Consider the following 15,244-nt stretch of genomic DNA (forward strand, 5'->3'; position numbering starts at 1 on the left):
TTTTCTAAAGAGCTCAGTGAATTTGAGTGCGTTCTATAATGTGTCACCATTATAACAAGTGAGTTTGTGAAATTTCTGTTGGTGATATTATTGCAAAAGTGGACGTTTTTGGGAACCACAGCAAATGGCAGTCCACACAAAGCTACAGATAAATTGCTTAGTGCATCTGGCATTAACATCAGCATGAAAACGGTGCACCAAGAGCTTCTTCCCACACCGCTTCTGTGGGCGTGAAACATAGCTGGCTCAGACTTTTTCTCATGAAAGTGTAGCTTAATTCTTGTGCACTGTAAACTTTTTAAGTCGAACAACGTACACGAAACACATACACGGAATTTACATGTAACGTCAACAAGGTAAGTGCACCTGTAATGTAGACATAACATACACATAATGTACACTTAGATGAAATATACATACATGTACATGTAACATACAGGTAGAAGATAATGTACATGTAATGTCAACGAGGTACACGAAAGAGCAACGAAGACATGTCACTGTTCAATTTCAAAATAAAATAAAAACTTAAATCACTTGTTAAGTGGTAACTGTAGCCCTGTCTCAGGTCTTTATTTTCTCAGCATTCAAAGGTTTCATGATTTAGTTGGTTTAACAGATCCGGTTCTTAACTGATTTTTATCACAATGAGGATAGACGTGTTCGTATTTCAGTAGTTTTAGATCTGCAGAAATCAAAATTTGAACAGTGGATCCTTGAGGATCTGTTCTTTGTTACTCTTTACCTATCTTTAATAATACTGTGCTCCTGTTCTTTGGAACGAGCTGTCTGCTGACATGAGGTCAAACAGAGGCGTGTCTACATTCAAAAACAAACTCAGAACCTCTTTATTCTCACAGGCTGATATTTAATTACTGTGTGCCTTTTGTTGATTCCATTGCCTCGAGGCATAGTAGACCTACATAGGTTTTTAGGTTTTTATGTTAAGTGTAATGAAATGTGCTATATTAAAAAAATGACCGTTGTCACTGCCATTGTTTGCAACAAAGTACAACTCCCCGGTGCTGTATCTCATTTTGATGATGAATTGAAAGTCAGCAACTGGATGAGAGGTGTGTGAGAGAGAGAGACTGGGAGTGGACTTGGGAGTGGAATTTCCCCAGGAAAACCCTCTCCCAACTGGCACACTGTGGTACTGTGGCAGGCCTTTTAAAAAAACTTCCAAGGGGACTGCTTGGGATACAACAGTTTTAACTAGTTGTTGTGAGCCAAAGGAACATCCACAGGAATGGTTTCCAAAAGAACAATGCCTGTTAACGAGACGATCAGTGTTATTTTTAATATTCACTAAAAATTGCTTTAAAAGGGCTTAATTATGAATCAATAAAGGAATTCAATTTATAGAGAAGCAGTAGTTATAGTTAATCACATCAGTCTTGCATGAATATAGGTATTTTAAAAGGCATTTTATTTACTTTATACATACCATGCGTTATTTACTTTCTTTATGGCAGTTTTTAATTTAATGCTTTTACTCTGTGTCTACATTGGACACGAGGCTGAATTTTCTTTAGCTTACTCTATAATGTGCTAATAATCTTGTAAAATATTAGCTCCCTTTATTTGTTTTTCAGTCACCCAATTGATGGTGCTCAGTCTTTCTGTTACGCCATCACATTTTACAGTTGCCTCTGTGAGCCAATAAAACTGCCTGCATTCAAATTTTTACATTTCCCCGCAGTTGTTGATGCTGCTGGCTGCAAACCGTTTACCTCAACTAAGTACAGTGGGCGTGTCTAGTTCTGCAAACCTTGAGGAAATTTCCATTGCAAATATTTTCTGGAGAGAAAGCTGTTATGAACATGGGGGGATTGTCACTACATGGGCGTGCACAACAGCAAGCAGACGATCTGGATATTCCCCTCACTGCCGGCAAACTTGAAAGGTAAATGGTAAAAGAGTCACAAGTAGTCTGCATTTCTATTTGATGCATGCTTTAATAGAATCAGTCTGATTGTTTGGGTAAAAGATTATTGCATGGACTGAAAATACAATTTAACACCCACTGACGCTCTGGAGTATGGGATGTATTTTTACAACTTGAACTTTGTTTACACGAATATCTAACTAGGAGCTGAGTCATAGAGAGATAAAAGAGCTCCAATAGTTACATGAAAGTACTATACAAAGCTTCACTGTGGGGACAAGCGCTCACCTTATTTAAGGCCCTCTCAGAGTCTGATAGCTTCAAATGTATGCAGAAGATTTTATTTTTCAAAAGAATTATGATTGTTTAAAAATGTTGGATCTTTCCAGGAAAGAAAACTGCAACAACAGGACAAAAGAACAAACAAAGAAATCATTAAACATAAACATACAGTTGTTATAAAGGGGGGAGGCCATGAGAGTACCATGGGAGTGATTCACAGGGACTGATTTGCTTTTAGAGCAAGCCTCCAGTAGCCACTAGAGTAGTGCATGCGTAAAACAATATAATAACCACAGCCCAACGCTGCTGCTTTTTTCCAAGGATCTCAGTGTACTCTTTGTCCATGTTGAGCATTACAGGACATCTTTAAGTTAACGTTACCAATATTCATTTAAACATCATATCTTTCTTTCAGTTTATAATTACAACATCTTTGAAAGGACACGCCCACTGTTCAAAGTCCTTAGATCAGACCGCCTCTTTTCTTTAATTATCTAGACTGGCCTCAGTGTGGACGATATGTGTTAAAGGTAAGGTAAACTGGCTGCTGCTGCTTGTGCATGGACTATTTGGCTTTGTGCACCGTTTCATACTGAAAAAGCAAGTGAAATCTGCAGAAGACCAAGTGTTGCATGGGATCAATCATAATGAAGCTATGCCAAGGTAAAGTAATGTTTGAAATGCATGCCAAAGTGAACATGCCATCTTTATTGCATTTATTTTATTTTTATGTTAATATAACTCATACATTTCTGTTGCAGGTTTATTTTTGATGCATCAGTGAAAATGGGTATGTGTACATTTTTGCATATCATTAAAAATGAACAAGTAAAAAAAATGAGCAGAATTATAAAGAAACTCACACGGTGACCCCACTCTACTGAACCCTTCTGCATATTGAATCCATTGTATCATGTCTATTTCCTTGGATTAGATTTCAGATATGGAAGTGCTACTTCCATGGTTAAATAAACCAGACATCTTACATTTTGTCTGCACTGAAACTTGAGAGGAAGGTTTTTGTTATTGAGGACAAGTGGAAACCAGGTGAAATCCCACACCTGAATCTGACCGGGTCAGGCCTGATAGGTAACAGGAAGAAAGCTCACTTGTGCTGATTTTTAATTAGAAGTCCTTTTGGTTTGACAGTGTAACTGAGCACATGTGCAAATCTCTGGGTTCCTGCAGACTATATAGACTATATTCCAGACCTAATATGACCCTGGTCAATTTGACCTACTGCAAGAATTTCCCTTAATTAACGTTCATATCAAATTTTGAACTACAGATCTATTTAGAATGTATAAATACCTGACATTAATACATGGATGAAAAATGCTTAGTTAATAAGAATTAATGAGGTTTTGAACATCTACTATTGCATGATATCATGTCCTGTTTTACCTAAGACATGATGACAGCCATAAGGATTTAAATATATTAAAAGCTCTTTACTATAAACCACTTTATAATCTTATAGTAAATGTATTTGGGGTCACTTAAGGAAAGGTCATCAAATTTCAGGTTAAAAAAAGAAGATTTATGTCATTTTTACAGCTGTCAACCATCAAAATGGGTTAAATTTGTGTGCAAGAATTCCAGAAGACTCCAGAAGTCTCTGAGTGGATTTTAAGCTTTTAAAGTCTTTTATTTGAGAGTCCTTCACGGCACAAAATCCAGCAGGAAATTATCTGAAGAACCCAACATCCATTAGTTAACCAGTGTTACATTAGTTAAATAAGTCAATATGGCATAAAAATTGTAATCTTTTTGTCTTCGGTTTTAAAATGTTCATTTTTCAAATTACAGACACGGTTATTTTCTCCTATTGGTCAATGTGGAGTCATTTTGAGTATCTTTGTAGCTATTTTGCATCTCTTTGTGGTAACGTTGCCTTTTGTCACAGTCACAGAGGGGCTGGTCTGTACCTGTGCATTATTTCCTGCTTGATTTATTCAGTCTCTCTGTTTCACCTGAAGCCTCCATAGTTCCTCACATCCTGCCTCTAAGTAAAAATGTAAATTAGCCTCAAATGTAACTTTTTCCAAATGTCTGTTTTCTATTTACTAACAGAATTTCAAAATAGTGCTGGAAACGTCAACAGCGGTTTGAAAATCAGCAGACCAGCTGATCAACGGCTAACAGCTATACAAATCCCCACAAGTGTGACTACAGCCTCCTTTCTGAAGGTAAATTGTTGATCATATGGGCTATAGACCATTTTTGTCCACTATCATCAGCAAATAATGTGCCCTCATCATAGTCAGAGGACTTTAGAAGCACCGGCAAAAGCATACATTTCTGTTTCTTCTGTAACTTCTGTAACATCCACACCTTAATGTGTTTGCACGTGTGGATTCATATGTTCGGTGTGGATCCCAGTGAAAAGTGATCTCTGCCTGCCTCTTAGCACACAGCACTAACACCAGCTCAGAGGAAGTATCTGTACAGCATTGCAGCTTCCTATAGCACTGAGCATGTGCGGCGCCTCGTCACCCAGCACTACATGAACGTGCAGTACAGGTGTATACGAGCAGGTGAGAAGAACCAAAACAAAATGAAATAAATAAAATTCAGATGTAACTTCTTGTTGTGTGCTGTCTCTCTGTTTTTCTAAACCGTTTGTAAACCACTTTCACTGATAAGCATCTGACTTATCCTGTTACAATCCTTTACAGTGAGTCATTGAGCAACATAACGGCTTTCACACTGTGGTTTGTTTTGTATGTTTGTTTTGCCTTTGTGCCAAGTCACAGACTACAACGACAAAAGAGGCATTCTTTATGAGGCTTCTGTGGCCTCACCTGAGAATGACAGAGAGGATCGTCTATCAAAAACACAATCAGAAGTTTCTTCGGGGTCAAAAAACAAGAGCAAGATCAGTGCAAAACATTCTAGAAAACCCTCCCAAAGAACAGGTGAGACGTGAGCTATCAAGTGATAGCTGAAGTTACAATATTTTAAATATCCTAAGGATCATCGCTTTATTTTATCCCACCTTATTTCCCTTTTTAATATGTCCTTCTAACACCCTTACGCATCTGAACTAGTCTGCACATGTAGATAATTATAGTTGTCACATATGGAGATTTTGAAAGCACTTAACGAACAGCTCATTTCCATGTTTACTTTTCAGACTTGCAAAGAGTTAAAATAAAAACTTTTTGCCACAATATTTAGCTCATCTTTATATTTTTATAAAATGTAAAATATAAGAACCATCATTTCATGGTAATTTATACTGTAAAGTTCCCAATACATTATAGATAGGAACTCGAGAATCCCAAGCAAACAACTGGCAACAGTGTGGAGAAAAAAAAGAAAATTCCCCTTGGGTTGGAAAGTACCGACTAAGGAAAGCAAAGAGAGAAAAACACTGAGAAAGGAAAAACAACAAAAGAAAAAACTATTAATTTAAAAAACATAAATAATATTATTTAATGATAAAGAATTCTCAATTCAATTCAGTTTTATTTATATGGTGCAAAATCACAACAGCAGTTGCATCAAAGTGCTTCATATTGTAAGGTTCAGATCTTACAATACAGAGAACTTAAGAAGACTTTATTCAAAATGAGAACATTGAAAATGTTTTTTAAAAAGAAAGAGAAGTCAATAAAACTTTTAATGTAACATATTTGAAATTGCAGGTCCTTTAATGCATCTGCATCAACACATAGAAAGGCTAAGAAGTGCACATCGTCACAAACACAGAGAGGGAAAAGTCCGAGGAGCAAGTCAGCAAAACATTTGGAATTATTTGGAACTTTCTTCAAAAATGTTATATTTTAGTTTACAATCATCTGTGAACTAAAAATTCACTGGACACTTTATTAATTACACCTGTTCAACTGCTCATAAACACAAATAAATGGCAATATGCACGCATAAACACGCAAATGGTGCCAAGTCACTGCATTAAGGCATGCACACATGGTTAAATAACCTGCTGAAGTTCAAACTGAGGTTCAGAATGAGGAGGGAAGGATACTTTTGTAACTTTGAACATGGCATAGTTTTTGGTCACAGATAGGCTGGTATTTCAGAAATGGCTGATCTACTGGGATTTTCCCACACAGGCATCTCTAGGCTTTACAGAGAATGTTTGAAAACGAAAATCTTCAGTGAGAGGCAAAATGAAAATGCCTTGTTAATGCCAGAGGTCAGAGGAGAATGGCCAGACCAGTTTAAGCTGATAGGAAGGCAACAGTTACTCAAAAATCAGCTTATTTCAACTCAGATATGCAGAAGAGCATCTCTAAATATACAACACATCAAACTTTGAGGCTCATGGGCTACAGCAGCAGACTGGGTGACACTCCTGTAGCTAAGAACGGGAAACTGATGGCTCACCAAAATTGGACAATAGAAGACTGAAAAAAGGTTGTCAAGTCTGATGGGTCTCAATTTCTGATGCAAAGTTCAGGTCAGATTTTGGAGTATTCAACATGAAAGCACGGCTCCATTCTGCCTCGGATCAACAGTATAGGTAGATGCTGGTGCGAGGATATCATTTTTTCATGTTTTTCTTGGCACACTTTTGGTCTTTAGTACTAGCCGAGCATTGTGTAAATGCCACAGCCTACCTGGGTGTTGCGCATGTCTGACCCTTTATGAGCGCAACATCGCCATGATATCATGTTATAAATCATGTCAAACTGATTTCTTGAGCATGACGATGAGTTCACTGTACTCAAATGGCCTCCACAGTCACCAGTGTAGTGGAAATATCAAAGATAGGCACAGCTGTGGCACTTATTCACTCTTTGAGCACTACGGCCACCCCGGTGTGTCGGCCAGAACACCGCTTAAGGCCAAATTGTCCCAGAGTAGGAAAGAAGGAGGGAGCTTGAGGTTCCGTTTGAGGCACTTTATTGTCACCACTCAATTTCTGGGGCTGTAAACACAGCGGGTGTACATAGGTGTGTGTCTGGGTGTGTGTGTGTGTGGTTTCTTATCATTTACGCACACATAATATTCCCCAGGAATCAGTGCACCCTCTCCAGACCAACACTGCTCATCCGACATTAAACTGCCCACCTTACTAACCGGATGATGTCACTAGAAGGTGGGCCGGCCCAAACTGGCAGAAGACTGAACATGAAATGAACTTATATAAACTTATAAACACCATTAAAACTATTATATGAACTTTGGGGGCTTTTATACAACCAGATCTCAGTCAAGTAGAGCAATTTCTGTAGTGAGATGGGAGATTTACATCATGGATGTTTAGCAACATGGACCAAAGCCTCTGAGCAATGTTTCCTGCACCTTGTTGAATCTTTGCCACAGAGAATCAACAGTCAGTCCAATCCACTATGAGCAAAGTGTACATAATAAGGCAGCCAGTGAGAGTATGCCAGTTACCAAGAATATTATCAACTATCTTATAAATATTCACTTGTAGAGTTAAACATTTCATTTTTTGCCAGGAGCCAGGATCAGACTGTCGGATGAGGAAGAAGAGCAGGGAGGACCAAATGATTCTCTGAGTGAATGTCTGAGCTCACTCTCTGTGGGAGGTGACAGCTTATCTGATTTGTGATTCTTTTATAATAATATAGTGACGCTTTCTGCTACTTAAACGCCACAAAATTCAGTTTCCAGTATATATACTGATCAGACACTACTGGTGTTTAAAGGAAAGCTTCAGGAATTTTTAATTTAGATTTTCACTTGCATCTAGAAATTGTTTACAGTTATCTGGATCATGCATTATTTGTATTTGTAGAAATAAATACTCTGTGAGCTTCTAAATGTTCAGCTGTGTCTTAGTTTTGTGTTAAGTTAGAATTCCTCCTTATCAGAATGTGTAACTGTTTATCTTTTTCTTTTTTTAAAGCCTATTTAAGCTTTAAACTATGTTTTATGCATCTGCAAGATCAGTTTTTGTAAGACGTGAAGATGAAGTTAGTGTAGCGCCCTCTGTGTCTGGGGGAAATCCTTTGGAACACTTGATTTCCATGAAGTCACGTGATCGCTACCGTTCAAGAGAGGAATAATGGGAAGCGCGTGCCTGTGCTGGCGTGCTTAGCGCTTGGTGCTGGCCACAGGCTCATCACGAGCAGATACTGTTTCTTTGGCTGCTTTAAAGAAGAGTTTGCTTTCTTCTTTCAAAATAATGACGTGTTTTCATTTCATTGGCTAAATGAAGCCGACTTGGATTTTTTAGTGTTAACGGAAAAAGTAAAGCTTTTTTTCCCCCTTTGTTGCTGCTAACACAGGTTTCCCATTGTTGATATGAAACAGATGTTTTGGGATGCATTAGTTGCATAAGTACCTCTGGAATTCAGGAAAGTTTAAAATCTTCAAATTCTTCACGTGAACTAGTATGGATGAAAACTCTCTGAGAGAGGCATTGATGATATGCTGATGTCTGATAACTGTTATTTTTTTATTTTCACTTAGAATAAAGTCATTGACATCTATGTTCTGCATGTGCAATTCTTAAACGTATATGTTTATAGTTGTGTGTGACTGTCTCTTTTGTTTTATCTGTTTAGGAACTTGTATTTTCATTTTAATAGTCACTGCTATTCATTTCTACTCATCTGTTTTACAGTCCTGTGCAAAAGTCTTTAGCCATCCCATCATTTCTTGATATTTTGCAAGAAAAGGCAGCTTTCCTGTCATTTCTTTAGTGTTCAGGAGTAGTTCTCCGGGCTTCTTCAAGGACATTCAACTCTCGTCTTTGGATGTTGGCTGTTGTTTCTTCTGTTCTCTGCCAAGATGATTCCACACTGCTTCAGTAATGTTCTGGTCTGGGGTTTGGGGAAGGCCAGTCAATGACTGATGGGGGTTTTCTGTCCGGGTATGCTTTTACTGAATTGGCAGCGTTTAGGATTATTGTCCTGCTGAAAAATGAAAGTGCTGCCAATCAGATGCTTTCTAGATTGTTTTAAATGGTGGATTAAAGTCTGATGATACTTTTCTGCTTTCACATTTCTGTTAATTTTCACAAGCGGCTGATTAGAACCAAAAATTTCAGATTTCGACTCACCACATCTTAAGACCTGTTGCCACTGATTTTCAGTCCACTTATTCATCAGCTGAAGAGTCTCTAGTCCTGTGTCAGGTCTTTGCTGGATTTTTTTTTTTTTAATTTCTAAAAGATGTGAGTCATATCCAAAAGATGTATGCTGTAAATAGATTTTTTTAGACCTGCCACTTCTTCTTTTGTCCTCTACTGGTCCAGTTTCCCCAAATTTGTGAAGGCCACACTGCACACTGAGATATGCCAAGGTTTTAGCTGATAGCTTTTTAGGAATCACATTCTTTCGTGCAAAAATACTATTTCATGTCTGTCAGACTGCTTTCTTGGGCATTTTTCATAGATTTGCCAAGTTGTCTGTTATGTGTATAGACAACACTGGTTCATCACTTGAGTTAGGGGCCTTTTTTAAACTATTATTTAAGGTAACCTGAAACCTAATGTAGCCTGTCCATGTTTGCCATGGCCCCGCCAATAATGTTAATATGTGGTTCAAAGCCATTTTAATAATCATTTCCACCTTTTTGTAATCATGATTTGTACCAGGTGTGTTATTTAATGGGGGCATAACTATTTTTATTTAGACAATACTATAATATATGCGAAGATGATCATAATTCCCTCGTGGCAAAAATCAATGCTTTGCAATTTTCAGAGAAGCAAACAGCTTTGAGCATAAAAGAGCGATGTACACAAAGTCAGACCGAGGTTTAAACATTTCAGTAGCCTGAAATCAGGAACAGGGAGGCTTTTTCTGTCTGTGTGGTATCACAAAGTTTCAGTATTATGTGCATTGATACTTAGGGGGATTTTTCAAATAAGCACGTTGAGTTATCCTCAAAGTTTTCAAGACAGAAGAGTAGAAGTATAAATAAATTTGAATTTCCCAAATTAAATATCGAAACACTATTTATGCACAGCTATTACTGCTGTCAATATAATTTAACACACAGCAACAGATGGAGTGAAATTTCATCTTTATTGTGGGAAAGAAATGAATAAAAGGAGGCTAACTACAGGAAGCAATGGCCTGTTACATGTACAGGATGTGAGGAGGGTGTTTATTAAAACAACAACAAAAAAACCCAAAGAAAAAAAAATGGCACCCAATATTATTGCATTCTCTACAGTTACCAAAAGACAGCTCAGGTATAAGCAAATGCTGATGACATATAAACAATATAATACACAGGTCTTTTAGAGTTAACTTACAGAAGTTATAGCATTAACACTGTGGTGACTCTGAGGGAGCTGCCGCCCCCTGGTGGACAGGAATGAAATATAATCTGAGCCTTGTTAATGCAGATTTTTCTCCATCTCTTTGTGCTCTCCTTTAAGATTTCTTGTACTCAATTCGCTCCACCTTGACGTCATCGCCGATCAGCTGATAAACGTACGTGACCACTGTAGATGCCTGGATGTCCATTAATACAAAAGAGGGGATGATGTTGCTGTGAGAGAGAAAACAGATGCATTTCTTTAATTACACCCAGTTTCATGAAAAAAACCTTTAACTGCAAACACCTCAGTATTAAAAACATCCACAGCAGTGTTTCTTTCCTAGAAGATCTGTGTTAAACATAAATGCTTTGAGCGGGATTTACAGAACTTCAGTTGCTGCCATTACATCTGTGTGGAGAGAGAAAATTCAGAGACAAATATCTAAAGACCTCAAACATCAATCCAGAACTATCTGCATGGAGATTTGTTATGCGACATGAGTATAATAATGTGGGAAAACTAGTTCATGTTAAAAGATGCCATAATTTGGCTTGAAGCAATCAGAGTTTTCTTAGTTGCTGATGATCAGTTCTCCAATTAGAATCAGTTATCAAAATATGAAATTGTTCCAAATATTCTACTACTTTGCACATCAGAAAGAGCATTTTTCATTATTTTTAGGTGTTTGCAAAAATTGTAGCATATTAAGGAAAATGCATAACTAAAATATGATATTTCACTGTGAAAATAATCTCAAACAGACTAACTAAACTGTCAAAATTTCTTTTTGCAATGACAAGGAAAACAGGGCATCTTAATGTACTGAAATTCTGTCAGCTTGGTTCAATATGTAGAGCCTCCAGTCTGGTTCACATGCTAAAGTGTCTTCGGGAAAGATACTGAAACCTGATGAATCCACTGGAGTGTGAGTGTGTGCGTGAAAGTTGGGTGTATGAGGCTTGTCGCTGAAAGTGTCTGAGTGCACAGCTAAGAGCAGTAAAACAGTGTACATGTGCAGAGCATGTTTTACTTTTTTTACTTGGTTGTTGCAGGGACAGTGACGGGTTGCCCAGTGACTCTCAACACTTTTTTACTGCAGTATAAGATCACCCGTGTTTTTTCCACAGTACATGTCGAGTAGTATATTGCTGTATACTTGTTCTATGCGGGGCTATGAGAATTCTATCTATAAGTATATCTTATACAGTGCTCTTCTACTCGAGCACTCGAGTAGAAATGTAACTGCTTTCTATCTAATATTCACACTTCAATAAGAGAAACTCTGGGTTCAGTATCTTGCACCTAGATACTGATACTTTCGCTGAAGCATCCAGGGTTCAAACCACCAACCTTCCAATGTCAAAATCATGAAAACATGGCTAACTCTCCTCCTAAATAGAGCTAAATTCATGGTTTATACTGGCTCCCACCTTTCCAGGGCGCTGTAGGCTCCAGTTGCAGAACCAGGGTTTATGTAAAACTTATTTTCATTCTCAAATGCCTCAAACTTGTGTGTGTGCCCAGAGATAAGGATGTCGACGTCGAGTTGTCTCTGGAGGAGTGCCAGGCTGGCCATGTCGCCCCAGGGGATCACTTGATGGCCGTGGATGAGTCCAATCTTAAACTGGCCCACTGTGACCACCTTCTGCTCTGGGTAGTTCAGGTTCTGAGAAAATAGCAGGAGGACAAATGAGAGATGAGAAAAACATGGAGTAAAGTAAGGTTTATACACTGCTTTTATCTGACAAGTCCAATTATGGAATAAAGTACTAATTATACACACATTTAAACAGACAGCAAATGGCAGAATGAGCAATATTTAAAAGATGTCATGTCCTCAATGGGATCATTTTTGAAAATCATCTACATGGATAAATCTCAGTTTGAGAGAACAGCAATTACAATTTAATTACAGAGCAATCAGTCTTTAGCAAATGATGTTCTTCCTCAGTGCTGTTAATCTTCTACGTGGTTTATTTTATTGTTCACACACACAGACGCAAACCTCATCAAAGTCTCCTCTGACGATGTGGACGTCCCCAGCGAGGGTTTTCAGGTAGTCATAGCTCTCCTTGGTGCAGAGGTTCCCTGTGCAGAGAATGTGCTGGATCTTCCCCGGCACTAACAGTTTTTTGAACTTGGCTGGCAACGTGTTGCATCGGTGAGGGATGTGCAGGTCACCTAACACCAGGACCAACTGATATCATCGCACAGACACACACAGACAGGTTAGTTACCCACCGATGAGCTCTCGGCCATGGCCGAGCATTTCATTTTCCCAGTGGGCCGGATTAGAAAATGGGACAGCTGAGAAGGGGCGCACCAATAAGCTTATAAAGAGATAAAATTCATATTGAGCAGAGCCAAGTTCAGCTTATTGGCGTGGCACAACAATCCCAATTTCTCATGTGGTCCCTTGAAAAGAAATTTATGCCCCATCCCTGCTACAGCCTGCATGCTGCAGCATAAGAATACAGAAAGGGGAAGTGGGCCGAGGACAGAGCTCTGCGGGACGCCACTGGTCAATTCTACAGAAGAGAATAATGCAAACAGATTCCACCATAACTGCTACACTCCTCTGTTAGTTATTGTTAAATTCTCCTGTACTTTTTTCAGAACAGTTTTACATTATTGCACAGATTAATTTAGTACAGTGGATAAACAGGTTTCACTCAAAAAGCTCAAATCTGGGGAAAAAAAGCAACAGTTGTGAGTAAAGATCTGACTAAATTGAGTGTCTGAGTCCAAACTGGGCATTGTCCAGATTGAAAACCTATTTTTATTCCCTGGCTTTTAACTCTGTAGGAAACTGACACCTTCTTATTTATTTTATTGTATGTAATGATTTGATGGTATTTTTAATTTGGTAGTTGTTTTCATCTGTGTTGTTCAGCACTTTGGTCTGCCTGGTGTGTTCTTAAAGTGCTATACAAATAAACGATGATGATGATGATGATGACGATGATTGTGAAAGTAACTTTCGACACAACTGGAAAACGGCCCACGGCAGAAAAATATGGTTTGAATTGGCACAGCTGGATTTCAGACACTCAATGGCAGATAAAAGAGGTAGTTATGCTTTTACACTACACAAAGAGTCCATGAGAAACAAACACCAATAAAACCGAGAGTTTATATTAAACATTAAACCTACAAATATTTTTTAACTACTAGCCAGCACAGAAATTCTGAGCAATGGCTGTGATAGTATGTGATGACTTGGGTAGAAAAAAAGAGAAAAGTCTGAATTCAACTGGTGAACATTAAGACAAACCAGGACTGATGCACAAAAGTATGTTAGACCATGTTCAAAATTTTATATTACAATATTACACTTGATCTGAATTTGTGCAATCATGTAATCTTCTGTCCTAGTAAAGACCAGTTTACCCTCTCTAAAAACTGATGAATCCCCCCCCCCAAAAAAAAAAATTAAAGAAAATATAATTTAGTAGTTTAGACTTTGAAACATCTTTTAGCTTCCTGCTGTGTTACTTTTAGTGGATTTCTTGTCACTGATTAGTGTCTTATTAATATTGCTTAGGCAACAGTTCAGTGCACTGCAGTTGCTATAGGAGCAGCAGCTACTTGTGCAAGAGATGCAGAAACAGCAGACCTCTGGGGCCATGCAATCCCAGTCCCATGTTAGTGAGCCAGGCAGAGGAGCGATCAGAAAACAGGAATCCAGGACAGAGCGGGAACACTTACCCGGTGACCAGCCTGGTTGTTTGGAGACAGGCAAAAAAGGCAGATTGGGGTGGTGGGGTGAGATAGAGAGGAAGGCATGATGTGCGTGGAGAGATCAACATGAGGCATGATCAGAGATTGGGGTAAAGAAATACAAAAACAAAATTTAAAAATGAAAAGAAAGACAAGAAAGAGTGGGGACAAGAAGGGGAAACTGAAATTAGAAATTAAAAAGTGAATGGATTAAGTAGACAGATATTAATCATTCAAACAAACCAAAAACAAAAAGGTTAAAACAACAATGTGGTTGAAACAGTTGTTAATGGTCGATGGTTAGTGATAATCATTAAGCAAAACATATTGTAGTCGACTGACAGTGAGCAAATGAAAAATAATGCGGTGAAGCAAATCAAATAGATGGTTGCAATTAAGCTCTGATGAATCGTCTAGTGTCGAAGTATTTGTGTTTATAAATATGTCGAACTACAGAACCTGGAAATTATAAAACATAACAAAATGAATGTAGTCCTATGAGTTGTAGTTCCAAAGTAGCAACAGTCTTGTTTAGCTGGGTTATTAAATAAATAAATTTTAAAAATGACTGTTCAAGTGCGGGCTGCTAGCTGGATGATAAACATTAAAGCAGACCAGGAAAGTGCTTCGTAAAATCGTAAGATGAAGTGTTAGCTCTATTAGCTCCGGAAGCTAACTCATTGACAAAAAGGGAAAAGTAAAAGAAGTCGTTATATCCATCAAACACATAACAAAATGATTCACGAACAAGCAAGACACACTGGGAGCCCGCTGTGCAATGGAAATGTGTGACTTTATGGGTGTTTGCAGTTTGTTCCGGTGAATTTTGGAGACTAAATTGCTCAACTGTCATGTGATCCGTTGATCCATCTCGGAACTGAGCTTTAATGCAACACAGCCTGAAACTGAAGCCATGATCACGGTCCCTTTACGTCGACAGCTAGTTTCATAAAAAGTCGAGCGCTCGAAGCACCGAATGTAAACGTGAGAACCCGTGGCCTTTTCGCCATTTCATACTCACCATCTTCAATGTTTCGGCTTGCAGGCAGTCAAGTTGAGGAAGCGCCTACGCACGTACAGCGTCACGACGTCAGCCAATGGGGAACAAGGATGTGTCAATAAAAGCTTATTGTTTCCCT

At 38.3% G+C, this 15,244-nt stretch overlaps 2 protein-coding genes across 7 annotated transcripts; one reads left to right on the forward strand and one right to left on the reverse strand.

Annotated features, from left to right (window-relative positions):
* The first annotated feature begins 1,603 nt into the window (after positions 1–1,603).
* fam216a (family with sequence similarity 216 member A) lies at positions 1,604–10,042 on the forward strand. 4 transcript variants are annotated; one of them, XM_085144349.1, is made up of 5 exons: positions 1,606–2,960; positions 4,244–4,359; positions 4,581–4,707; positions 4,921–5,088; positions 7,606–10,042. In XM_085144349.1, exons 1-5 carry the CDS (start codon positions 2,957–2,959, stop codon positions 7,716–7,718), a joined length of 528 nt encoding a protein of 175 aa, XP_085000475.1. In that variant the 5' UTR covers positions 1,606–2,956; the 3' UTR covers positions 7,719–10,042. The 4 variants fall into 4 exon arrangements, with proteins under 4 accessions (XP_085000478.1, XP_085000475.1, XP_085000476.1 ...); XM_085144350.1 differs by having other exon boundaries at positions 1,607–2,960; positions 4,927–5,088; XM_085144352.1 differs by lacking the exon at positions 4,921–5,088 and having other exon boundaries at positions 1,604–2,960.
* Positions 10,043–10,124: 82 nt separating this feature from the next.
* vps29 (VPS29 retromer complex component) lies at positions 10,125–15,237 on the reverse strand. Of its 3 annotated transcripts, none has more exons than XM_085144346.1 (4): positions 15,127–15,237; positions 12,391–12,582; positions 11,816–12,051; positions 10,125–10,615 (listed from the first exon to the last, which is right to left on the reverse strand). In XM_085144346.1, exons 1-4 carry the CDS (start codon positions 15,127–15,129, stop codon positions 10,498–10,500), a joined length of 549 nt encoding a protein of 182 aa, XP_085000472.1. In that variant the 5' UTR covers positions 15,130–15,237; the 3' UTR covers positions 10,125–10,497. The 3 variants fall into 3 exon arrangements, with proteins under 3 accessions (XP_085000472.1, XP_085000470.1, XP_085000471.1); XM_085144344.1 differs by lacking the exon at positions 15,127–15,237 and adding an exon at positions 14,094–15,116; XM_085144345.1 differs by lacking the exon at positions 15,127–15,237 and adding an exon at positions 14,002–14,028.
* Positions 15,238–15,244: the final 7 nt, after the last annotated feature.

The sequence above is a fragment of the Neolamprologus multifasciatus genome, chromosome 19 (assembly GCF_963576455.1).
Source record: "Neolamprologus multifasciatus chromosome 19, fNeoMul1.2, whole genome shotgun sequence".
In the NCBI taxonomy this organism is placed as follows: Eukaryota; Metazoa; Chordata; class Actinopteri; order Cichliformes; family Cichlidae; genus Neolamprologus; species Neolamprologus multifasciatus.

Bases quoted from the DNA above. Each gene is read 5' to 3' on its own strand.
- fam216a (XM_085144349.1), top strand. The intron at 4,360-4,580 runs GTAAATTGTTGA...CCTGCCTCTTAG, and splicing joins CTACAGCCTCCTTTCTGAAG to CACACAGCACTAACACCAGC. The intron at 5,089-7,605 runs GTGAGACGTGAG...ATTTTTTGCCAG, and splicing joins AAAACCCTCCCAAAGAACAG to GAGCCAGGATCAGACTGTCG.
- vps29 (XM_085144344.1), bottom strand. From the start codon at position 14,201: ATGCCTCATGTTGATCTCTCCACGCACATCATGCCTTCCTCTCTATCT. The intron at 12,583-14,093 runs GTAAGTGTTCCC...CGATGATATCAG, and splicing joins ACAACCAGGCTGGTCACCGG to TTGGTCCTGGTGTTAGGTGA. The intron at 10,616-11,815 runs GTGGGAGCCAGT...TCTCTCTCACAG, and splicing joins GCCTACAGCGCCCTGGAAAG to CAACATCATCCCCTCTTTTG.